At 37.4% G+C, this 26,445-nt stretch overlaps 3 protein-coding genes across 4 annotated transcripts in view; 2 read left to right on the top strand and 1 right to left on the bottom strand.

The window, feature by feature from the left end:
• Pxn (Peroxidasin) overlaps positions 1–26,445 on the top strand; it is an 899,909-nt gene that overhangs the window by 413,737 nt on the left and 459,727 nt on the right. The gene's annotated exons all lie outside the window — the stretch shown is intronic.
• On the top strand, positions 5,713–10,629 carry LOC145689378 (uncharacterized). Its single transcript, XM_081763533.1, has 2 exons — positions 5,713–6,346; positions 6,617–10,629. Exons 1-2 carry the CDS (start codon positions 5,713–5,715, stop codon positions 10,627–10,629), a joined length of 4,647 nt encoding a protein of 1,548 aa, XP_081619659.1.
• On the bottom strand, positions 14,960–15,502 carry LOC145689379 (transmembrane protein 11 homolog, mitochondrial-like). The gene has a single exon (XM_081763534.1). The coding sequence runs from the start codon at positions 15,500–15,502 to the stop codon at positions 14,960–14,962; it is 543 nt and encodes a 180-aa protein (XP_081619660.1).

The following is a 26,445-nucleotide window of genomic DNA, read 5'->3' on the forward strand; positions in this document are numbered from 1 at the left end:
ACACAATCTACGTATTCCATGCTGATAATTGCATAGTTACGTTCATCAGTTAACTTCATAATCACTATTAGCCGACTTAAAAAAAAAAAAGTAGCTTTAATCCAAGCAATATATACAGGATGTTTCAAAACAAGACCGACAACGTCTGGGAGGTGATTCCTGACACCAAGATAAGACAAAAAGTATAGACCAAACTGGGTGCACAAAGTTGACGAGTACTTCAGATCATATGCCCGTAGCCAAACCTCCTCTATAAAAATTGGTGCGTGAGTACCACAGGATTCTGAAACACGTATTAGTTTCTAAGTGAAGTCTCGACCCGACTACGGTAAGTCCCATAGTTTAGGAGCTATGGACCTTTAAATTTCATTTTTCATTTTTCGGCAGCCTATAACTCTGAAATGAAGCATTTGTACACCCAAGTTGGTCTATACTTTTTGTCTTATCTTAGTGTCAAAGGTTGTTGGTGTTATTTTGAAACACCCTATATATATAATACGATAAGCTGAAATACCCGTTCTTCGCATGGAGACAATATGACCTTGTCTTTTCCCCCCAAAAAAAATCCCTTAGATAACGACAGGTCCTTACAGCTAGTACGTAGTAAATATAAATATGTATGTGCAACACCAAAGAATTTAAAATTAGTTTTTTTTTATATCGTACTCGTTGTATTAGGTTGTTAGCAATTAACCTTTTAGAATGTTATTTATCTGGTATTAGTGACCGACTATTGACCATTGGGTTCACATTAAGAGAATGATTTACTGTTGCTAGGAAACTGTGTTGTTCACAGATGTGGTATTGGCATCTGAGGTAGAGCTTAACTACGTGTCACATATTCATTACGTACGTGTATAGAGTCACAAAGAAGCGCTTTTGGAATTAGCTTTATCTGTCTGGATTCAATACACAAATTGATTTAATGGCAAGTATTACAATTCACTGTCGCAGCTTAAGCTTTATTCCTGTGATCGTACTTGATGAAATAGTACAAGTTTTGATTTTCATGAAGTATTGACATTTTTTTTTTATTTGGTCTACATAATGAGATTTTACGCATTTAAAAAGATTGAAATAATTGATTTAGAAGTCTGGATTTATTGAAGATATAAATCATAACCATAACCATCCTCATTTTTGTTCCTCATTCATGGAAGAACCATATTAGCAAAATAATAGAAACACCTTAACAAAATGCAAGTTACCCGACTAATAAAGCATTGAACCACTTTTATCTGTTGTACAATTTACATTCGTCGCGGAATTGTGTCATATAACTTGTAAATCATTTTCAGATATGTAATAGACCCAGAGGGGTAATTTGGGAATTTAGGGGGCATTTTCCTCCTGAATTTTTGACTAATACATATATTTTAACGAATTGTATACTAATATACTAATAAGAAAAAACATATTTCTTTATGTCGATGAGAACTTGCCCTCCTCCTCCTCCAAGCAAACTCTGAAATGACACTGTTGATGTGGACTATTCTTTATGCAGTGTAGCAAACAGTGACATCAGTGATGATGGAGGAGAAAATCTGTGATCACATTCACTGCTTTGAAATTCATCATAGATGTTCAATAATGTTTAAATCCGGTGATTGAGCAGACCACGAAGTTATTTAAGTTTATCCGATGCTTCTTAAATCCTACCTAAACAAGTCTGGCTATCAATATGCACACATTCTCATTTCGAAAGATTGCATTGTTATTAGGAAACAACATTTGTACCATAGGATGCACCTGGTTACTTACAACGTCCACGTAATTATTTGGATTTTTCTTTTAGAGTAACAATAGCATCAACGGAATACCATGAAATTGCGGCCCATATCAGCAGAGAGACTCCCGTTCGTAGGAAGTAGGTAGTTCGGAGAGTACAACACTTTGGGCATCTATCATTCGTAAATTCAACCTGTGTTTAAAATGAGGAAATGTAGGAGGAACTCTCTACAAATCATCGGTGGTCGTATTTTGTGTTCTCTGCACCATCGCTACGTCACAGCATTGGCGATGGAGATTAGATGTTTCAAAATCGCAACCTGACCTCGGATGTTGACGTCATGCAGCTCTCTTCGAAATATCACTGTAGAAATGTCTTTTTAGATGCAGATTGAATGTTTCATTTAGTTGTATCGCATTAGCTGTACAGTACTTTGTAGCAATCCTCTTCAATGTTTGAGATTCTTCTCACTTGTGCTTGGTTTGCGTCCTCGGATACTGTCTTGTCACGAGTTACGTATGCCATCACCACTTTGGATACTGTTGCTCTCGATGACTTGCACACTGTGCTCTCCTCGTTGGTCTAGTAGCTAGCGCCTTGAAATTTGAACGCATCTCAATGGTTCGGATTCCACTTCAAATTGTAGATTAATATCTCATGGTATTGAAAAGAGACGCTAAACTCCAACCAACGAACCAACCAACTTTCACACTGGAAGTGTTGGATACATTTACTTCAACTAACAATGCACCCACAATTTTCCTATTTTAATAATTGGAGAGTTCTTTTATTTTATACCATCAACGCCTGGTCTACCCTAACACGAATCTGTATTACACCACCTCTCATGCTACCCACTATTAAAACACTAAGTAAGATAAGGAAGTATCAGTGATCATATTCAGTGTTATTAATCAGTGTTATGAAATTTAAGTGTTGGTGTCACGGCCATATTTAACATTCTTGCCGCCCCGGGCTGTTAAAACCTTCTGCCTCTCAATATCAAAAAGTACCGGTGTAGGAGAATTGAGAGTGAATACTTTAAGTGGATTGATAAGCGTTGAAAATTGTAGGTAAATTATGAAACTTGATCAACAATGCGAGGTATTAATTATCAGTAAGTTTTTCAAAATACAAATACAAGAATTCGGGGCCAATAATGGAAGAAGACAAATAATGAATATAAATTCATATTTAAAATGTTAATTACCCCCTGTCTAGCCAAAACAAATTCGTGTTACATGGGTATTTACACGATATAATCATCTTGTATCATATCCATATGCGTATAGATAATAATTTTCTAGATTTCCAGAACTGGAGTGTGAAAAAAAAAACTGTTCCGAGAAAATGTGGCACTCCCCCAAAACTTGTCGCCCCGGCTTATTCATAACTACGACTCTGCTTGAAGTACATGGGTGTTTTGACAACTATCGGTGTAATTCTTATGTAAATTGAAGCGTTAGTTACTTTTCTAAAAAATAAATAAATACATAAATAAATAAAGTGTTTCTATTTGTGTGATACGTTTTCTCTTCTATTTCCCTCTTTTTATTGTCTCTTTAATTTACAAAGTATGTACTTAATGGAAAGCTAGTTGATGAATTTAATGAATGTTATGGAAATCTTTTTTCTACAGAACATTTGAAGAAACACATTACACTTCTTCAGGCCCGTAGCTAGAACACTAAGATAGGGGAAGAGGACTCAAATCAGTTTTTGGACGCTAACGTGAATTTTACATTCGTTCATACATACCAACTGCGTGTATACAGAAAAACTTCCCTCACATAATTATGTCAATCTTCATAGTTATTATAGTATATATAGATGCATACTTTATGTACACTTTGTGGTGCGAAAATGTGACTCGTCACTCTGACTGCCCTGTTTATATATATATATATATATATATATATATATATATATATATGGTTGTTTAATTCACTGTCATATTCGTTTTCATGCTCGAAATATTTTGATATGAGAAATGTACTGTATTTACACTCTATTTCGCTCGGAATATTTTATAGAAAGTTTATATTCTGACAACACTAGTGAGTCAATTTTGCACTTGAACATAAATTAGCCCTCTTTGGAAATACTTTCCACAGAAATTAATGTTTTTTTTTCTCGTGTATTTTGCAATCAATGTAATGAAATTGTAGAAATCAATCACCTCTAATAACTTTTAAAGTTTTCTACTCTGCTACATATCATATGCATATCTTTGCTCATTATTATCCAATCAACTTATATGTAATAACATGACTAACTAGGGATGAAACCATACCGGGACCGAGTACCTGGGAAAAACTTATATATCGTCTGAAAGCTCTTGCCATGAAAAGTACGAAACCGTTTTCAAATCATTGGCAAACCCGCAACTTGACCCTATAAGGTGCCGGTTTGTTGATGTCTGTGACCCGATGTATGATATATTCGATACAATAAAAATGAATGTTACGATGCATAATGAGTAAGCACCTGAGCCCATCGCTTTTCCTTTTTAAGTCATTTCTATAACGTAACTCGAGCAAGGGTTTGATAATATCACTTTGCACCCAGATGTACCCATTTGGTTAGTCTTGCCAACGAACTGTAAATAGTGGGAAGATGGTTTCTGTACCACTGGATGTATATCCATGAAACGTGGCATAAACATCATTCATCATTGGAGAAAATATACTGTAGATATATTACTCTCCCAAGTACCCCAGTTTGTCGGTGTTGCCAACCAATTCGTTAAAATGAGAAGTTCTAAAAGAGGTTCCGTATGATAAGACGTTTACACCAAGCTTGGCAGAAACCTCACACGACACTATAGTAAATAGACGTTGAGTGTTACCGTCTTCCAATCATTCTGTCCTATCAATGTTGCCAAACAACCGTAAACATCATGATGTTGCAAATGTAGAAATCGAATATAGAACAAATGCGACAGAAGCAGCACTGGACAATGCAGACATAGTGTGAGTGTCTCCGTCTCTCAAGCACCCTAGTTTTGCATTGCAGTGTTGACATCAATTTCGAACATTCAAGATGTTTGGGATTATTTGTGTGTTTAACAGTGTGTGTGCCTTGAGCTGGCAACAGTGTTCAAGTTGCTTAACGCTTTTCTATTGTTTGGTGTGTGTGTGTGTGAGTGTGGCAGCAAGAACATGAAGATTTGGTGGACCATATATTATGGTCGAAGATCAAATATTTTAGCACAAACAATAAGCCATCCTATCAAAATCATTTACAACTAAGGACCTTGTGAACATGTTTATTCTTGTGTATTATTTTTTCTGTGCAAACTGAAGTTGTAATCATTAAATACAGTGAATTTATATTTGGTTGCATTCATGTGGTGTACGAATCAAGCATTACAGTCCACTAGTATGAATATTGTTTTTAACATTGTTATTGTACTTTAGTGAAGTTACAAATATATACATTCATATTGCACATTTGGTCCTATCCGGGCCACATGAGTGCAAAGATTTGTGAGAATTGTTCTGTGCTGTTATGAAGAGAAATGTGTTTGTGTCGGCCTATATGTGGTGCTATCACGTACGTTGGACAATCAGCACGTTTTCTGTGTAGGCGGACAGCTGTTGTACCAGGACCACGCTTCTGGAGTATATTTCATAGGTAAAAAAAAAAAAGAAAGAAAAAACATCATCTTCAGGTCAGTAGTTTTTTTTATTCTTCATATTTCTGCGTAGCATTTAATCATGAGTGAATCACACCAGCGTCTTTTAAGGCAAAGATCTGCATACAGAGGCCAGTTAACAAGAATAAACACCTTTGTTCAGGCCTTTGATCCAAATGAAGGCAATATAGAAGAAATACGTGCACGCTTAAAACATCTAAATAACGTCTGGTCAAAGTTGCAGGAGGTGCAAGATACTATTGAAATTGATCAAATCGAACCCGAAGCGGAAGCAGTAAACGCTCGTGCAGAAATTGAAAATGTGTATTTTTCTTTAGAGGCTCAAATGCAAGCACTTGTTTTAAAGCATGGAAATAAAGAATCAGCTGTTAATAATAGCACTAGCAGTAGCGCACAAGTTAAATTACCGGTCATACAGTTGCCTGCATTTGACGGGAACTGTAAACATTGGTTATCATATAAGGACACCTTTACATCTCTTATTCACGAGAATAAAGACATTTCCACAGTACAGAAGTTTCAGTACCTCCGAACTTCTCTTAAGGGCGAAGCGTTAAACCTAATTGAAAATTTACCAATTACCGAAACAAATTATTCAGTAGCATGGCAATTACTCGTTGACAGGTATTCAAATAAAAAGCTAATTGCTTCTTCTTACATTCACGAAATACTACAAATCAAGCCAGTGTATAAAGAAAATGTAAGTGAACTTCGCGCTTTTATAAATACAGCTACTAGTAATATAAATGCGCTACAAGCACTTGAGCCAAACGTAAACCTCACAGACGTAATTTTGACCCAACACTTTGTATCAAAATTAGACGCAACTACTAGAAAGTCATGGGAGCTTCAAAATACGAATTCTAATTTTCCTGCTTTATCAGAATTCTTTTCGTTTCTCGAGAAACATTGTCAGGTGCTTGAGAACATGAGAACTAGTATTGATGGTGTGAAGCAGGGTAGTAGCGTACAAAACAAACAAGCAAAAAGTATTCAGTCATCAAAGACTTATTTATCAACATTTTCAAATGCATGTGAATTTTGTAATAGCCAGCATCCCTTATATTCTTGTTCGTCTTTTGTGAATGCGGCACACAGCCAAAAGTTAGAGTGCATTCGTAAAAATAAATTATGCATGAATTGTTTGAAAAGTAATCATTTTTTGAAGAATTGTAAATCGAGAGGTTGTAAAAAGTGTTCCAAAAAGCACAATACATTATTGCATGTAGACGTAACAAAAGACAAATCAGTTTGGTTTCCAAGTGTAAGCAGTGCCGTGGTGCAAGAGCGTAGTAACAACTCAGATTCCAGTGAAAATTTAGGGCAAGTGTCATATTGTGCATTAAAGGCTAGGCCTAACGCAAGAGTGTTGTTATCTACTGCAATAGTAAAAGTAAGGGATAACAAGGGAAATTTGGTTCCTTGTCGCGCGCTTCTAGACAGTGCTAGTCAGACCAATTTCATAACAGAGAATTTGGTGCAACAATTGAACATCAAACGCTATAGACAGTATACTCCAATTCAAGGTATAAATCAAGCAATTTCTAATACAAAGTACTCTGTAGATATTTGTATCCATTCATGTGTTAACACATTTTCATTGAATATAAGTTGTTCAGTTCTCCCTCACATTACAAGTAAACTACCGGAAGAAAGAATTAATTATGACGATTGGAACATTCCCAAGGACACTGTTCTAGCAGATCCTACTTTTAATACGCCTGGAGACATAGATATTCTGTTAGGTGCGGAAGTATTCTACATAATTATGAAGTCAGGACACAAAACACGGCCAGGTGATTTTCCAGTGCTTCAGGAGACAGAATTGGGATGGATCGTAGCAGGACGCATTCCTCAAGAACGTGACCCCTATATTCCATTAACAACATGTTTTGTGAAGACAAACATAGATCTACAGCAACAACTTCAAAAATTCTGGGAACTAGAAGAAATTACTGTTACACCTAGATCAAGCGAAGAGCTTGCATGCGAGCGACATTTCGTTCAGAATACAACAAGAGATCATACAGGGCGTTTCATTGTACGATTGCCTTTTCTTGAAGACCGTACAGTTTTAGGCGATTCTTATCAGCAGGCATTGGTTAGATTAAAGCAATTGGAAAGAAGATTCGATCAACATCCGGACTTTGAAGCTAAATATACGGAATTCATGCAAGAATATGAAGATCTTGGTCACATGGTAAGGATAGATGAGCGTAAAAAGGAGGACGTCAGCGTTGCATACTATTTGCCACATCATGCAGTTTTTAAGCCCACAAGCTCTACAACGAAGCTCCGTGTAGTGTTTGATGCTTCAGCAAAATCTGACAGTGGAAAAAGCCTCAACGACATTCTCTTAGTTGGTCCTACAATACAGCAAGATTTGTTTTCTATCATTTTGCGCTTTAGAACTCATTCGATAGTATTCACTGCAGATATCGCTAAGATGTATCGCATGATCAATGTTCATCCAGAAGACACGCCATTACAACGTATATTATGGAGAAGATCTAGAAATGAACCGATTCAAGTTTTTGAGTTGAAAACACTGACGTATGGTACGGTATGTGCTTCATTTGTGGCCACAAGATGCCTACAGCAATTAGCAGACGAAGAAGAGCATAATTACCCTGTAGCAGCAGAAATATTACGTCGAGATTTCTATATTGATGATGTTTGTAGTGGCATGAGCGACATACAGCAAGCTTTAGAGGTCCAGAAGCAATTGATAGAGTTACTGGGAAAGGGAGGTTTTATACTTAGGAAATGGAGTTCGAATGATCCAAGGTTATTGGAATCCATCTCGCCAGAGCTTCGAGAAGTGCAGCGTCCAATCCAGTTCCATGAGGGCCATGGCGTCAAGGCATTAGGATTGTCATGGCATCCAGACAAGGATATATTTCTCGTTGAAAGCAAGACGTCAACAATGAAGGTTCAAGAGTGCATTACTAAACGCCAGGTTGCTTCAATCATTGCCTCTATATTCGATCCATTAGGAATAATTTCACCAGTTGTCATTTCATACAAAATATTTTTGCAAGAATTGTGGCGGCAAAAGGTTCAATGGGACGACAGTATACCAATGGAATTAGCAAAGAAATGGACTAAATTGTACAAGCAACTTCCATTAATCAATCAGATTAAATTCGACAGATATGTACTCGTTGAAGGAAACATAGCGGAGATTCAGATCCATGGTTTTTCAGATGCTTCTGAAAGAGCATATGGAGCCTGCATTTATATGCGATCGATCAATCAACAAGGAGAAATATCAGTTAAGTTATTATGTGCTAAATCACGTGTGGCCCCAGTCAAGAAAATCACTCTCCCACGTCTGGATTTATGTGCAGCAGTTGTTTTGGCAAAATTAGTTCACAAGATTTTACCAATTTTAAAATTGAACATAAGTAGCGTCCATTTATGGACCGACTCCCAAATCGTGTTGGCATGGCTAGCTTCTCCGTGTAATAAATGGAAACCTTTCGTGGCCAACAGAGTAGCTCAAATTCAAGACTTAACTGACGTTAGCTGTTGGAAACATGTAACTTCTTTAGACAACCCTGGAGACTTGATTTCAAGAGGAATAAATGCAGTTTCCATAAAGGACAATTCATTATGGTGGCACGGTCCACAATGGCTTTCTAGTTTACAATCTAATTGGTCAGTGACAAGTAAGGATTCATTGCAACCAGATCAAGTTCCAGAGAGTAAGGGAACCATAACATTGACAGTCACTTTAGACAATTGGTGCAATAAAACCATAACAAGATTCTCAAAATTGTCAAGGTTAGTTAGGACAATAACATATTGTAGACGTTTTGTTCATAACATCAGACACAAGCAAAACAAACTAACAGAAGGTCTTTCAGTACAAGAACTCCGCACAGCGCTCCATGTTTGCATCAAATGGACACAAGAAATTGGGTTTCACAGCGAATTGCAGCATCTTCGTAATGGAAACATTGTTCCGTCAAGAAGTAAATTGAACAATTTACATCCATTTTTAGATAGTGAAGGCATGATCCGAGTTGGAGGAAGATTGGAGAATAGTCAGCTTCCATTTGACGCCAAACATCAAATAGTTCTGCCTTCAAATCAACACTTGACAAAACTTATAGTTGAAGCTGAACACTTAAGATTACTTCATGCTGGACCCCAATTATTAATATCATCACTACGCCAGAAATATTGGATCATCAGGTGCAAACAGGTGGTAAAACAAGTGATCCATCATTGCTTCACGTGTTTCAAGTTAAAGGCCAGTGGTTCAAAACAACTTATGGGACAGTTGCCAGCAGCTCGTGTGCAGCAAGCCAGACCATTCCTAAACGTAGGCGTGGACTACGCTGGAGCGTTTTACATAAAATCAGGAGCAGTTAGAAATAGATCTGTACGTAAGGCATATGTTGCGTTATTTGTTTGTCTATCCACCAAGGCAATACATCTGGAATTGGTAACAGATCTTAGTGCGCAGTCATTCATAGCAGCTTTACGCAGATTCATAGCCAGACGAGGAAGATGTCTCAATATATACAGCGACAATGGCACAAATTTCGTTGGAGCCAACAACGAATTGAAAGAATTGTATCAGCTGTTTTCATCAGATCCTTTTAGTTCTCAAGTTCATGATTTTACATCGACCGAAGGAATTCAGTGGCACTTCATACCACCAAATTCGCCGCATTTTGGAGGACTATGGGAAGCTGGTATAAAATCAATGAAATACCATCTAGTTCGTATTACAAAGGGTGCAGTGTTAACATATGAAGAGTTTGCAACATTACTGACACAGATTGAGGCCTGTCTCAACTCTCGACCACTTACAGTGCTATCAAGTGAGCCTAACGACATCAGTGTTCTCACCCCTGGACATTTTTTAATTGGAGAAGCACTTACAGCTTTACCAGAGCCTAACCTCACCGATCTACCATACAACCGCTTATCTCGTTGGCAGAAGATACAACAACTAAAACAACACATTTGGAAGAGATGGTCCCGAGATTATTTACATGGTCTTCAACAACGCTCTAAGACAACTTCACCGCAACACAATCTCAAGGTCGGAGATGTAGTTTTGCTGATTGAAGACAACGTTCCTGCATTGCAGTGGAAATTGGGCATCATTGAAAAAGTGTTTCCAGGAAAGGATTTCTTAGTTCGTGTAGTGACAGTTCGTACTACAACTGGAACATATAAACGTTCCATCAAGAAACTAGTTGCATTACCATATAACAAGGATTAGAATTGAGATTTGAGTAATAAAAAATAAGTACAGTTGTAACATTGCTTCAAGTTTTGTGTTTGTTTCGTTTTTTATATGTATCATTTAGTTTTATTTGGTCAGACCTTAGCTGACCAACAGGGGGGAGTATGTTTGGGATTATTTGTGTGTTTAACAGTGTGTGTGCCTTGAGCTGGCAACAGTGTTCAAGTTGCTTAACGCTTTTCTATTGTTTGGTGTGTGTGTGTGTGAGTGTGGCAGCAAGAACATGAAGATTTGGTGGACCATATATTATGGTCGAAGATCAAATATTTTAGCACAAACAATAAGCCATCCTATCAAAATCATTTACAACTAAGGACCTTGTGAACATGTTTATTCTTGTGTATTATTTTTTCTGTGCAAACTGAAGTTGTAATCATTAAATACAGTGAATTTATATTTGGTTGCATTCATGTGGTGTACGAATCAAGCATTACAGTCCACTAGTATGAATATTGTTTTTAACATTGTTATTGTACTTTAGTGAAGTTACAAATATATACATTCATATTGCACACAAGATTTTCGCATGAAGTCTACAGCATTGGCGGACATAATTAGACTATGACCCATACTAGGTTTGTATTATGTTAGTGAACCCACAAGCACTCATATTGTCAGTGTTTCCAACCATTCTAAAATATATTTTCTCGAAAGATTGCATGACCATTGCATACATAGAGACAAAACTTGGCATAAAATCATTCGACATAACAGAAAATATAGTATTGTTGGTACCATTCCAAAACCACCCAGTCTGTCAGTATTGCTAACGTTTTCAAAATGGTAGTTTTTCAAATAGCAATATATTAGCTTGGCGGTATTTTTCTATTATCTAATAATATGAACATGCGGCTGAACACGCATGATTGGACATGACTGTTGACAACGCAACAACGAACGGCACAGGTTAGGAGCTCGTTTAGAAAGAAAGGATTGGATGATTCATGCATGCATCTGGTCATAGAAGCTTCATTGTGACATACTGTATAGAAAGCAACACGGGTTTCCCTGTTCAACTGCCTATGAAACGAACATGTCAAACACAGAGCGAATAATTATGTTTGACGAAAGTTTCTAGTGCTCATGATCATGGACATCTTCAATTGTAAAAGCACTAGAATTCAACAGTAATTGTCTGCTATACGGAAGGCGACTGGAGGGAATCATTTTTGTAACTTTTTTTTCTACTATCTATTGACCCACCTTGCAGATTACCTACGCTCGAAATGTTCTGCTGATTTTATGGTGGAATGTGTTGTCAACATTGTTGGACATTGGATCCGTATGGCCCAACCCTAGCATGTGGCATATTACATAATTTGGTACCATAAGCAAACTCAAAAGTCAAATCGTGGTTTCTACACAATTGCTTCCTATACAGTATGACACAATGAAGCTTCTATGACCAGATGCATGCATGACTCATCCAAACCTTTCTTCCTAAACGAGAGCCTAACCTGTGCCGTTCGTTGTTGCGTGGTCAACAGTCATGTCCCATCATATGTGTTCAACCGCATGTATACTCATGTCCAAAATTATTGTCGCATATCTATAACTGTCTTCTTGTAAGAATATAATTTGATAATGATTTTGCAGGGTACTTTTAATACTTTTACTAAGTGTAGAGTCGAAAAATGTATATTTGTGGTAAATTTCATAGGAAAAGAATTATAAATACGAAAATTATAATGAGCAAAATAAAATATGGCTAAGTGGACAAGAAAATGTTATTTTCGTTGTATTGTTCTCATTTACTGCTCTTTTGACATGAAATTTGCCACATACATGTCTTTGCTGATTATACACATACTAACATTATAAGAAATACCGGGCGAATTCGTTATCAAATTATATTCCTACTACAACATATTTATAGACATGGACAATAATTTTGGACATGAGTGTACATATTATTAGATAATAGATAAAATACCACCAAGCTAATATACTGCTATTTGAAAAACTTCCATTTTGGAAACGTTACCAATACTGACAGAAGTATATTTACTGTTGTGTCAATGATTTTATGCCAAGTTTTGTCTCTATGTATGCAATGGTCATGCAATCTTTCGAGAAAATATATTTTAAAATGGTTGGAAACACTGACAATATGGGTGCTTGTGGGTTCGCACTAACATAATGCAAACCTAGTATGAGTCGCAGTCTAATTATGTCCGCCAATGCTGTAGACTTCATGCGAAAATCTTGAATGTTCGCATTGGTTGGCAACACTGACAAACTGGGGTGCTTGGGAGACGTATAGACACTCACACTATGTTTGCATTGTCCAGTGCTGCTTCTGTCGTATTTGTTCTATATTCGTGCAATGGTACGCACGCCATTTGCAATATTATGATGTTTACGCTTGGTTGGCAACACTGACAGCAGGTATTCTCTATAGCATGGAAAACGGTAACACTTAACGTCTTTTTGCTATAGTGTCGTGTGATGTTTCTGCCAAGCTTGGTGTATAAACGTCTCATCGTACGGAACCTGTTTTAGAACTTCTCATTTTAACGAATTGGTTGGCAACACCGACAAACTGGGGTACTTGAGAGAGTAATACGTCTACAGTATATTTTCTCCAATGATGAATGATGTTTATGCCAAGTTTCATGGATATACATCCAGTGGTACAGAAACCATCTTCCCACTATTTACAGTTCGTTGGCAACACTGGCCAAATGGGTATGTGTGGGTCATAAGTGATATTATCACACCCTTGCTCGAGTGACGTTATAGCAATGAGTCAAAAGGACACAATGGATTCAGGCGCTTATGCGTGATGCGTCGTAACATTCATTTTTATTCTATCGAATATGCCATATATCGGGTCACAAACACCAACAAACCGGCCGCTTACAGGGTCAAGTTGCGGGTTTGCTCGTGATTTGAAAACTGTTTCTTACTTCTCATGGTAATGCTTTCAGCCGATATATAGGTTTTCCCCAGGCACTTGGCCCGGTATGGTATCATCCCTAGTAAGTGTAATTTGAATATGGAAAAGTAGGTTGGAAACACTCATTACCCACAGAATTGATGATATTGCTTTTAGGTATTCTCTATAGCATGTATAATGTTACCAAAATTTCCTGTAGATTGCTTAAATATATTTGAAGTTATTTGAAATTATCTTAAGGTTTTACTATTGTCTGGGTATCTATATTGTGCCATTATCTCCATTGCTTATACCAATTGGCAGCTACAAGTTCGGAATATATTACACCTTCAGAGAGGCTATCTAAACTTGTTTTCAGAATTTTCAAAACCCATTTTACGGTTGGAAATCGTTCCTAGTAAAATACCTCAAAGCTTTGTAATTCAAATTGGAAAGACATGCAGAATTGTATGATATCCTTTTTTTTTTTTTTTTTTAATTGATGACTGTACTGCTTCAGAGGAAAGATATAAATACAGACTAATGAAATTGCAAGACGCCACAAATAATTTTGTCTTATACAATTTGACGCAGTGACGCGTTAAATTCTTACTTTCTGCCTTTCTTTTAAGCCATATGTGTAATAGATTCGTTTTTTCCTTTTTGTCAAAAAAAAATATGTAGGTAAGTTGTTGTGAACGCTGATACTAAAACGTTACTTTATTTTCGCACCATTAATCCGTTCAAAACTAAATTTTTAAGAGAACACCACGAAAATGGGAAGAACTCTATCTTACTAGAAGGAAATTATTCTCACGTGTGGCGTGATGGATTCATGGTTCAAATTAAGTTGTATGGTAATAAAGAAAAAAAATATGCCTAACATTTTTGTTTGAAGGTGAATGTACTCTCATGTAATGGTAAAAAATTCATTTAGTTAACTTTTAAAACACAGCGAGAAAAAAGTATGTCAGTATTTCAAAAGTCTACCCTGGTTTCAATGGAAAATATAACTATTAGTAGCTTACCAAGTTATCTCTGCAGAGTTTACAGTTAGAAAAGTACAGACGAATACTTGATGTATTTGTTTCTGCAGTTTTTTCTTCGACACATGGTTATTTTAGTGTATTGTAAGCTGATTTATGATGTTATGAACAAGATTTACTTTAATTATTTTTCCTAACAGAGTTTTTTGTATATAAATTTGTTTTATTTACACTTTGTCTTTAACACTGCGTAACGAACATCTTAAAACACAAGACAGACATTAAAATATTGCTGAAAACGAAGTACAATCTAGAATCTTTCTTGATTGATAATTCTTTCCCTAAATTTTTTTCTTCATTAAGCTTCTTTAACACAGAACCAGGAATAAACCCAGCAGCAGAGTATTAGTAGGATGAGGAAAGAGGAATGCATAGGAGATTTTTATTGTTTGAAATACTTCTTCCATATACCCCATCCGGACAATCCAACAGCGACAAACGTGAAAAATCTATGCAGAATGGTTCGATCTCTGTCATCCAGTTTCGTGAGTATCAGTGAACTTCGAATATGGCGAAATATTGTAGGATAACGTCTTACAGCTTGGTCTTCTTCATCTATGATGTACTTTCGAAGAGGGTTGTTCCATCGCCAACCCAGCGAATACATGAGTGCGTAGTACACTGCACAGCCTGCAAGCTCGGAGCTTTTGTCGATGTCATTCGTGCAAATTCCGTATACAATGGATGAAAACCCATTGAACAGTGCGGCTAGATGGTAGCATAGGCCTGTGTCTATTTCTAGAGCTGTTTCCTCTTGTACAATCTTTGGTTCAATAACTATATATTTCACTTCACGCTGTGCTGCTTCCTTCACTCGCATGAGGTAGGTGATAAACGCCTCAAAGTCAGGTATGTCATCAGGACCACGTATCACGACCATGTCTCTGTACTCTACATCTTGGAAAAACGCATCTCCTCTCTCCATTGATTGAATGGACTGTTAGTTTATTAGAAGAAGTTTTTATGTAATTCATTTCCGTGGTGCTTTAATTTTTCATTGTTGATGACGTTGTGTTCTTGGATTCAACATTATTCCACAATGATGTTGTAAATAACAATACGAAACAATTCTAATCGTTTAACTATCTTTAAACACTACCTCGATAATATCTCCACCTTGTGGCGGGGGAAGGGCGGCTTGCGTGCTCCAATGATCTCAAGTATTATGTCGGAGATAGCTTCGCTATCAGAGGGCTTCCCATGTCGGACAGTCTTTAGGGGTAGGAGCCAGACGATGAGATGTTATGATACTGGGCAGAAGCTCTACCATTACCACACTGAGATTGAAAATGATTGACATCGGCAAGGCTCAGATGTGGACAGAAATAGGCAGGGACAGGATGTCTTCTGTGGCTGTTTTACTGCAAGGTGGAAGGACTTGGGACATCACCACCTTACTCACTCCCTAGAAAACATGGAAAGAAAAAAAAGAAAATGTAATATTAGGAAATACGACACTACTGTTTCACAGAGGGTCGTCCCCAGCAGTGGAGGGAAACACAGCAGGGCCAGCTGGTCATCAAACGAAACTCATGCAGGATAGGAACATGGAATGTGCGATCGCTGTTACAGAGTGGAGAACTGAAAAATCTGAAGAAAGAAATGGAACGCATGAAGATAGATAATTTGGGAATTAGCGAAGTTAGGTGGCCTAATGGAGGAGACATGTGGAGTGGGAATTTCAGAATGATTTGTTCAGGAGCGGTAAACGGTATAGCAGGAATCGGTTTTGTCTTAAATAAGAAGATAGGACAGAAAGTTGTAGGCAGCTGGAGATACAACGAAAGGATAGTAATGTTCAAAATAGCAACCGAATCGAGGAATATGACGATAATCCAAGTATATATGCCTACATCAAGCTACGCAGATGAGCAAGTAGAAGAAGTATTGATGAAAGTTCCAGACCAGGTCAATTTAATCATCATGGGTGACTGGAACGCAGTAGTCGGCAAAGGTAAAGAGAAAAAATGAAATGAAATCTGAGTTTTACGTCCCACGATTATGGCGGTTAGGCTAAAGGAGACGGTGATGATGAGTAATGAATGAAAATGGTGGAATGAAGAAAGTAGGAGGAAGCGGGAGAACGCCGAGGAAACCCACGCACGCGGTGTTTGTCCACCACAAAGTTCACTTATCGGGGGCTGGGATCAAACCTGGGAACCCAAGTACCAGAGGTGAACAAGGCAAAGAGAATATAAGTGGAAATTTCGGCCTAGGAGAAAGGAATGCGAGAGGTGCACTAGTTGAGTTCTGCAAAATCTATAATCTGACTGTAACAAATACTCTCTTCGAACAATCACTAAGAAGATACACATGGAAAATACCAGTAGACAAAGGAAGATACCAAATAGACTATATACTTGTCCGACAAGCATTTAGAAATCAAGTGAAGAACAGTAAAAGTTACCAGGTGGAGACGTTGACTCAGACGATGATTTAGTTTTGATGAAGAGTGAACTCCGACTAAAGAAGAAAAGAGTGGTAGCACCAAACAGATGGAACACAACCAAAATAAAAAGAGATGAAAGCACGAAAAGGGAATTTCCAACTGCGACAAAGAGACGTCTAAGGTAGCTTTAGCAGGTGATGACATAAACTCGAAACGAGAAACCATGAAAGGAAGTATTATAAAAGCAGCCGACGAGTACATAAGAAGAGAATCAAGAATCCTTTACAAACTCTGGATAACAGCAGAAATATTGGAAATGATGGAGAAAAAAGTTAGTTTAAGATGACAAAGAAGAGGAATACAGAACGTACAAAAATCACATCAACAAAGTAGTAAAGAAAGCCAGAAAAACAGGATAAACAACTAGTGCAAGGAAATAGAGGAAAATATGGTCAAAGGCAATACAGAAACGACGTGTAAAAGGATTAGAAAACAGTTCCATGAGAAAAAGAAACACACAGACATTATCGTAAACAAGGACGGGACAACGCTAATAGAAGAGAAGCAGATAACAAGTAGATGGAAGGAAGACATTGAAGAACTCTACAAAGGAGACAGGGTAAACAAAGAAAAAGTAGAAAAGGAAGACATCGATGAAAATGAATTAGGACCATCAATTTTACAGTGCGAATTTGACAATGCTTTGGAGAAAATGCAACATGGTAAAGCCTTAGAAATAGACAAAATACCAACATAAGTGACTAAGAATCTCGGAAAAGCAATAAAGAAGAAACCATTTAATCTTATTAATGGGATGTACATCACGGGAAAGATACCAAGAAACTTCGAGAAAAACATATTGCCCCTATCCCGAAAAGAAAAGGCGCACAGAAACGTTAAGTTTGCTTTCCCATGCATCAAAAATACTGTGCAAAATTATCGTACAACGAATAGAAGGGAAAATCGAAGAACGGCCATCAGAGGACCAGTTTTTGATTCAGGAAAAGAAAATCTATTTTAGCCTTCATTCAGGCTTTGTCACCATTCTGACTGTAACTAACTATAAGAGGAAATTCTGTGGAGATAATCACCCTTACCTTTCACGGGTACATCAACGCCCGCTATTACTCTAACTTAGGGAGTCTTAAGAGTACCAGTTTCTAACATATCAGTTAAATGTCTGGCTAAAATTACAATCAATTAATAAAAGTTACTTTGCCAGCTACGTATTGGCTGGAAGGACGTCTAGCATGTTTTGGTAATTTACCAAGTTGAATGTTGATATTTTCATGCTATTTTTTCCTTGTGGGGTCGTTCAGTTCTCGCCGGCAGAATTACTTATTGTGAAGCTAATGATCTTGGGTAGGTGGAGGATTGGCGGAGTTTTAACTGAAGAGTGGCCTAAATTTGAGTTTTTTTTGTTTTTTTGTTTTTGTGACTGTTTGAGTGTTGGTTCGTGTGTGGCTCTGTGAAAGATCGATTTGCTTTTCCCGTTATAACGCCTATATATGTATGGCGACAATGGCCGGTGGTGGGTCTATGAATTAAGTTTGGCTTTATATGTGAGTTCTGTTGCATGATTGTGTTCTTCTTTTGTTTGTACTAGTTTAACTTTAGCCTAATCTTATCAACCCCTAACTTGTGATCCTGGTAATCCTGATAGGAGCCGATAAGACAGTGACAAGCGCAACTGAATTTGTAATAAAGTTTTAAAAGAAAAGAAAAAAATAGAATCAAGATATTGCCTTCAGAAGATGCAGCACGGATAGAAGAGCAAAGAGAAAAAAAAATCTTGAATACGAATACTTTGAAACAATACTTCTAAGAAAGAAATTACTTTCCGTAATACTGGTTTTCAATTACCTTTTAACTTAAGCTGGTGTTCAAACGTTAAATAACCTAAGCAACATCTCTTAAAGTGTACACTCATGTCCAAAAACATTGTCGCATACCTATAACTGTCTTCTTGCAAGAATATAATTTGATAATGATTTTGTAGGGTACTTTTAATACTGATACTATGTGTATAATCGGGAAATGTATATTTGTGGTAAATTTCATAGGAAAAGAATTATAAATACGAAAATTAAAATGAGTAAAACAAAATGTTGCCAAATGGACAAGAAAGTTTTGTTTTCGTTTTATTGTTCTTATTTACTGCTCTTTTGACATGGAATTGACCACATACATGTCTTTGCCGATTACACATACTAACATTATAAGAAATACCGGGCGAATTCGTTATCAAATTATATTCCTACAACAACATATTTATAGACATGCGACAATAATTTTGGACATGAGTATACATTTATTATCTAACAACTCAATATTCGTTATCACAGTACGTTTAACACATATAAATGCAAGTATCAGAATAAAATGAAAGGAAAAACAATCAATTACAGTTACTGAGTTTAGTATAAGCTCCAACAGATTTCGCTCAACATTCTGATAGATTTTCAAGGATATGTTTCTTCCTTTGAATTGAATAGTTATTCACCAAAAATATAGTTCTGTTTTAATGGTTAATCGAAGAAGATTTAATTTGGTTAACTTTAATAGTTATTTACAGAAGATTTATTTCGAAATGATCACTAAGAGTTTCGTCGTTCCAGAATTCGTAGTTACATTTAGCTGTCTAAATACTTTCCACGAAGTTTACACATACTCATGTTAATCACCATGAAAACCTATTTATTATTATTATTAAGTATTCTGTCTTTTGGGCAGGTCCTGGGACTAATGAGGATTTTTTTTTAATTTTAGATTTGGGCCTGGAAATGTTTCTTCCACTTCTGTCAATCTTCAGCTTCCTCTTTTAACTCCCAATATTTTCTCCTATCTTTCAAATCATCGATCAGCTGTGTTCTTCTTCTTCCTATTCCTCGCTTCACTTCCATCTTTCCTTCTATGGTGGTGTGAAGAAGACAATTTCTTCGCAAGATGTGTCCAATCCAATTGGCCTTTCTACGAAGGATGGTGGCCAGACATATCCTCTTCTCTTCTATCCGTTTTAAAACATTTTCCTTTGTTGCTCTCCCTGTCCACTTTATTTTCTTCATCTTCCTCCAACGCCACATTTCGAAGCTCTCCAAATATTTCTTCTCTAACTTCCGTAATGTCTAAATCTCTGAACCATACAGTTCAGTGCTCCATATATAGCACTTGACCAAATTCTTCTTAAGTCCAATATTGAGCCTGCTAGTTAAGAGTGATCTTTTCTTGTTGAATGCTTCTTTAGGTATGACAATTCTTCACCTGATCTCTTTGGTGCAGTAAGCGTCTCTCGTCAAAATACTTTCCAGATACTTGAAATTATCGGCCTCCTCAAGTTCTCCTTGTTCTACTCTAATCCGTAAGGGCGTGTTTCCACGCGATATTCTCATGACTTTCGACTTTTCGATGTTAATTTCCATTCCATACAGTTTTCCAGTGTCAGCTATTTTGTCAATCATCTCCTGTAGTCCTCCTTCGGTTTTAGCCAGTGTAACCGGATCATCTACATACCTGATCTTCTTAATGATCTGCCCTCCAATCCTGAAATTTCCAATTTCCATTAATACTTCCTTCATTAAACATTCGCTGTAAATATTGAATAATTGGGGCGACGAACTACATCCTTGTCTGACTCCTCTTCCAATCTCCACACTATTGGTTTCTCCTTCGTTCAAGCGCAACTTCATTCATTGTCCTATGTACAGGTTTTGAATGAGTCATCGATCTCTCCAGTTGACTCCGATTTCTTTAAGTATTTTCAGAAGTTTCGTCCAATTGACTCGGTTGAAAGCTTTTCGCCAGTCGATGAAGCACAAACACAACTCTTCCTTTACATCAAGAATTCTTTCTGATATAATTCTCATCAATCCAATAGCATCTCTGGTGCCTTTTGCGGAATCCAAACTGATCTTCTTCTAACCTCTCATCTATCTTACTTTCCAGCCACCTGTTCAGTATGCGTGCAATGATCTTTCCAGTGTGGGAAATCAGAGGTTCGATCGCTGCACTTTTTTGCTTGTTTTTCTTGGGCAATGCAATCATTGTAACATCAAGAAAATCCTTTGGCCATTCTCCACTCAGATAGTCCCGGCGGGAGCTCATGTGGTTCGGATTCCACGTTAATCAGTAGGTCCACGTCTCATATAGCCTGAACGGGACGTTAAACTCAAAATCATCATCATCATCCACTCAGATAGATCTTGTTAATTAGTGAAGTCAGTACTTTCATTGTGTTGTCTCCTAATCCCTCGAGCAAATCTACTAGTATGTTGTCCAGCCTTTCTCCTTCGCAGGTCTTAGATTGGTTGTACTACTTCACTTTTCAATATACTGGGTCCCTTTTCATCATCATCCACCAATTCTTTTTGCTTCGATTGCAATATCTTTGGGGCGGTTCTTCTGATCATAGAGATCTTTTATGTATTCCTCCCAAATTTTAAGGATTCTTTGATGGTCAGTGGTTACACTACCTTGTTGATCTTCGATGCCGAACGTCCGTATACTTTTGTTAGTTTTCCCTCCTAATTCTTGTGCTTTCTGGTACATCAGATCATATCTGCCGCGTCGTTGAAGTTCCATTATTTCTTCACATATTTGTACATTTCTTTGGCTTTGTCCGTTTCTCTTCTCAATTCTATATTCAGCCTTCTGTATTCATTGATATCCGTATTTTTTGCCCTTCTGTGTTCCTCCATCTTCTTAAGCATTGCTACAGTTATCCATGGTTTTCTCGGTGCTCGTTCCAACCCGCCAATGTTACAGTGGAGTGTTTCAAGTAGAATCTGTTTAACTTTTCCCCAACTATTCTCTATATTGCCAACTACATCGCCCATTGCACAAAATTTTTCTTCAGTTTCTTCTATCACATCATCGTCGATATTTCTTAGTCGCTCTAAGTTCCATTTTCGATTTCTCTTCCCATCTTTCTTGATCGGCTTTAACTAGGTTTGCACTTCCGCCACCAGTAGATTGTGTTGCGAATGAATGTCCGTTCCTGGCAGTGTCTTCATGTCTCGTACACTATTCCTGAAACGTTGCTTCACAAGAATGTAATCGATTTGGTAGCGTTTCTTATCTCCTGGACTTTTCCACGTGTACACCTTGGTTTTTCTTTTCTTAAACCACGTGTTCATAATCACCAAATCATTTTGCCTACAGAAACCGATAAGCATTTTACCTCGTTCGTTTCTTTTACCTAGTTCAAACGGTAGAAGAACGGTTTCTTCTACCTAGTTCATTTCTTCTACCTTATTCGCAGCTCCTTCTCCTACGACACTGTTGAGGTCTCCCATTACTATGGTGTTAACCTTTCCTCTTCCTTCCTGATGCAATATGTCACTAATCTGATCATACATTACTTCTACTTCATTATCATCATGGTCGCTTGTTGGCATATACACTTGTATTATCACAATATCCACTGGTTTTGCATGTAGTTTTACAGACATCAAGCGGTCACTGCAGTATTCCACTTTGATTACACTTCTTGCTACTTCGTTCTTCATTGCTATTGCGATACCATTTTCGGTCTTATCGCCACACACTTGTAATTTCCCGATACTATCTCATTTTTCCCTGGCCATCTCACTTCACTCAAGCCCACTATGTCCACTTTACATTTGTCCATTTCCACTTTTAAATTTCAAGTTTTCCCTCACGTCGTAGAGCCCGTACGTTCCAGGTTCCTAAGGTGAAATGAAAGTTATTATTTTCTCCTTTGATGATTCTTCCCGGAGTAGTCCCCATCCGCAGATCCGAACGGGGGACTATTTTACCTCCGGAATTTTTTACCTCAGGAAGAACCATCTTATTTATTTATTCTCCTCCTTCGTCCCTTCTGGGGATAAGATAATGTAGTAATATTCCCATTTCCTTTCCACATCTCCATGCTGTTTACTATCTAGTGGTTCATCCGCCTTTTAGGACAGTTTCCCCTCCTAAGGACAAGAAGGTGCCCTGACCTCCACTCGCTCATCGGCCCTCCGAGGAGGCCGTTGGCTCTTGGTAGAAGCTGACTCCTTATCCCGGGAGTCGGTCGGTCCCCCCTATGTTAGCCGCCAAAGACGTTCCCTGCTTTCTCCTGCGAGGAGGTGTAGGTTGGGATTTTCCCTTCGTTTAGTATGACAACCGAAGGCTTTTCTCAAACCTCTTCAGTACTTTTACAAAGCATATAATATTACATCTAAGTTAAATGTTGAACAGGATTATTTATTATGTCTCGTCGAAGCGCGTGTCGGGACCCGGAAGTGCGAATAATTCACAAACTAGTTCAGGCGTCACCAGAACGAAAACAAATGGAAATAGAGAATATTCATGTATCAAGTAAGTCGTCTCTGTTCCAAGACAGCGCAATACCAACAACACTGTAATACTAAATTAAATCGGAGACATACCTGAAAGCACTAAAACAACAAATTCCATTCAACTATAAAATTCCTCTTTATTCCTTGAAACTAACAATTCAATGCTGAGGTTCGGACTGAAACTAATTATAGACAGCCGACGTAGCATTTAACAGAACGACGATAACAAAGGTTTCTTGACCTTCGCAAAACATAATTAGGAAGATTAGCTTTGGACGTTTGTAAATATGAAATTATCAAGTGAATGAAAAATAAATAACTTGTGTATTCACGAAAGATAATCATTGTTTACAAAACCCGAGCGAATATTACTCATCTATTACACACTTGCAATAACTATAAAGACATTGGGACACAGAATATTCTTGATTGATAACTGAATTCGTAAAAGAGAAGACAAGACTTGTAACTTTACAATTAAAGATACATCTAAACACTAGAAAACACTGTAATCCAATAAGGTGAATCATTTACCACAACCAGCTATATCACACACGTAGAAGGAGAGAGAGAGAGAGATCGAGTTAAGCGGGATGATTACGGGGCCCGGGGCCAAGTCGGTAGCCAAGGCAGAGAATTCTTCCCTTTGGAATCTGATTTAGTCAGCCATGCTGAGACAAACCATGTACGAAGTGAAACTGAACATAGTTAATATTACACTTAAATGAATACGATATTCTGAATATTTAGATTGCTATTTGATTTTGGATTGGCAGTCGATCTACGAATTCTTTCTAAAGGTATTCTTAATTACGTTAAATTTTAATAGGTTATTGTCCAATGACACGACGACAGTACAACGACATGATATTCCCACACAAATCTTTTCAAACATTTTTCCTTTCCGGCAGCTTTCAAATGATGTCCAATCCAAAATCCCGATGGATAAATTTAAGCATGCAGGAAAATAACCAGTGTTACATGAGCTGCTGCTAGCCAAAAAAGTCCCTGCGGTCGAACAAATCCTCACTATAATTTGGCTTCGTCCATTCTAATCATCCTTCCGAACAATCCCTTTTATGCTTAAACAGCAAATTATACTTAAACATTAGACAGTGAACATAAGCAATTCTCCATTGGCGTGATGAATACAGATATTTTCATTCTTCCGAAGAGATTGTGTGAATATCCAGTAGCTATACCATCTTGCTTCTTTGTTTGTGCAAGAACACAGACTATTCTTAAAACGACTTAGACATCGAAATCGAATACAATCGATTGTTACCCTTTGCTATCTAAGGACAATTTTCTTCGAAAACATTCAAAATACTTAAATAAAGACTAAATTACGAAACATACTTATTACTCTAACACAAAATATAAGAAATACCAAATAGGGAAGAAAAGAAGATCGAAGAAAGAAAAGTAACACGAGTATAGAGTACTACCTCATTCTATACGAGATACAGCCTCATTCTGTTCCCTTTCGTACGCGTTCGAATCTTCTGAGGCAACTTGGTTATAATTGACAAAGTAGATAAATGAGAAATAATATTGACAACTTATGAAGAAAAGAACGTCGAACGGCGAGACACGTAGAAGAAACTTCTTACTACGCAACCAAAGAGGACAATAATAATAATAATAAATGATATTGAATATAGAGAAGATAAAATGCGTAAGTTATAACACATCTTAGGTAAATAAGAGAACGAGAGAAATATATAATTCGTAACTAAGACATTTTTAACCGATCTGTAACGAACAAGGTACGTTACATGTTATTTCTTAGCTTTTCTTCGATTTTCTGTTTGTGGCGTTAGTATTGTGTTCTGTTGTTCTATCTTTGCATGTTCTTTTTTGTGCTGTAGTTGTTTCTCATTGTGGGTTATTGCTATGTCCATGGGTGGATGTGATGGTTTGGACTGTGACACGAAGGCTTTGAAGATGGCTTTTTTGAGAATGCGCTGCTATTTTGATTCGGTACACATCATTAAGGTGTTTGATGCCCAGTTTGATTTCCGTTGCACATGTTTTTATTGCGTTTCTTTTCGAAGTCATCTACACGTTGTTTGTTTTGTGCGGGCTCCATGGTGTTTGGCTATTTTATCTTCGTGCGTGACGACACCTCCTCAATTTGCTACTGTTTATCATGGTTCTTATATTGATTTATATTTTCGATGTATGATATTTAGGAGCCTCTTATAGGTTTTACTTTAGCGTGATTGCTGTGGATAGAAGCTATGTGCCGTTTTGTGTCCGATTAGTTGGCACGTAGCACAGAAATCGGGGTTAACAAGCATCGCACAGTTTTCTGTACGTGCCTCTCCACATCTGTAGCAAATTCTAGGATTAGCGCCGAGATATCGAGGATGGTCATATTTGTAGCAGTTCTAGCACAGTTGTGGCCTTGCAGCCTTGACTTTGTGATTGTTGAAAAAACTCGATACCTTCAGTGATTTATTTATTCTTGACATTGGAGAAGAGTCTGGTAATGGGCAGTGATCCTGCTTGTGATTGCATTCTTGTGATGTTTGAGAATTTGTGATGTTCTTGTTCGGTTCCTCTTTAATTGTCTCAAGGGTTAGGTTCGTGTCTACCCCTTAATTACATACGTGTAGCATGTGTTTCTCTTCTTTCTTCTTGCTTGTTCATTGTTTCTGGACGATGTGCACTTAGTGTTGACTCTTTGTGTGTGTGTGTGTGTGTGTGTGTGTGTGTGTGTGTGTGTGTGTGTTCTTCTCGGTAGGATGTTCGAGATGGATTTACTGTAATTTAATTTCTGTCTTATCTGCATATTCAGAAATTAGATCTGTGCTCCTGGTAATTGATGGTAGTGGTACTATGATATTGAAGATTTCATCTGGCCTAAGTCGTTTTTGTGCGTGTTAAGAAACAGATTGACTTTTTCTAAGTTGCTAAACGTGATCTCCAGGTAGGAGTTTTCCATACTTCAGTTTCCAGTCTTCCATGCCTTGCTCGGAATGTGGAAATTTGGTAATAGATTTGATGTTTCTCTCATTTTCTTAAATACGGTGTTTCCTATCTGCTCAACTTTTCGAAAGGGTGAAGGGTTCTGTTTGTATTATAAATATACCATATTTTTGGTTGTTCTTTCTCTTCTTGTTCTGATACCTCTTGCTCTTCTTTTGATTGCGTTAGAGAGTTGTCTTCTGT

Source organism: Thermobia domestica, chromosome 7 (genome assembly GCF_964235325.1).
Source record: "Thermobia domestica chromosome 7, izTheDome1.hap1.1, whole genome shotgun sequence".
Taxonomy (NCBI): Eukaryota; Metazoa; Arthropoda; class Insecta; order Zygentoma; family Lepismatidae; genus Thermobia; species Thermobia domestica.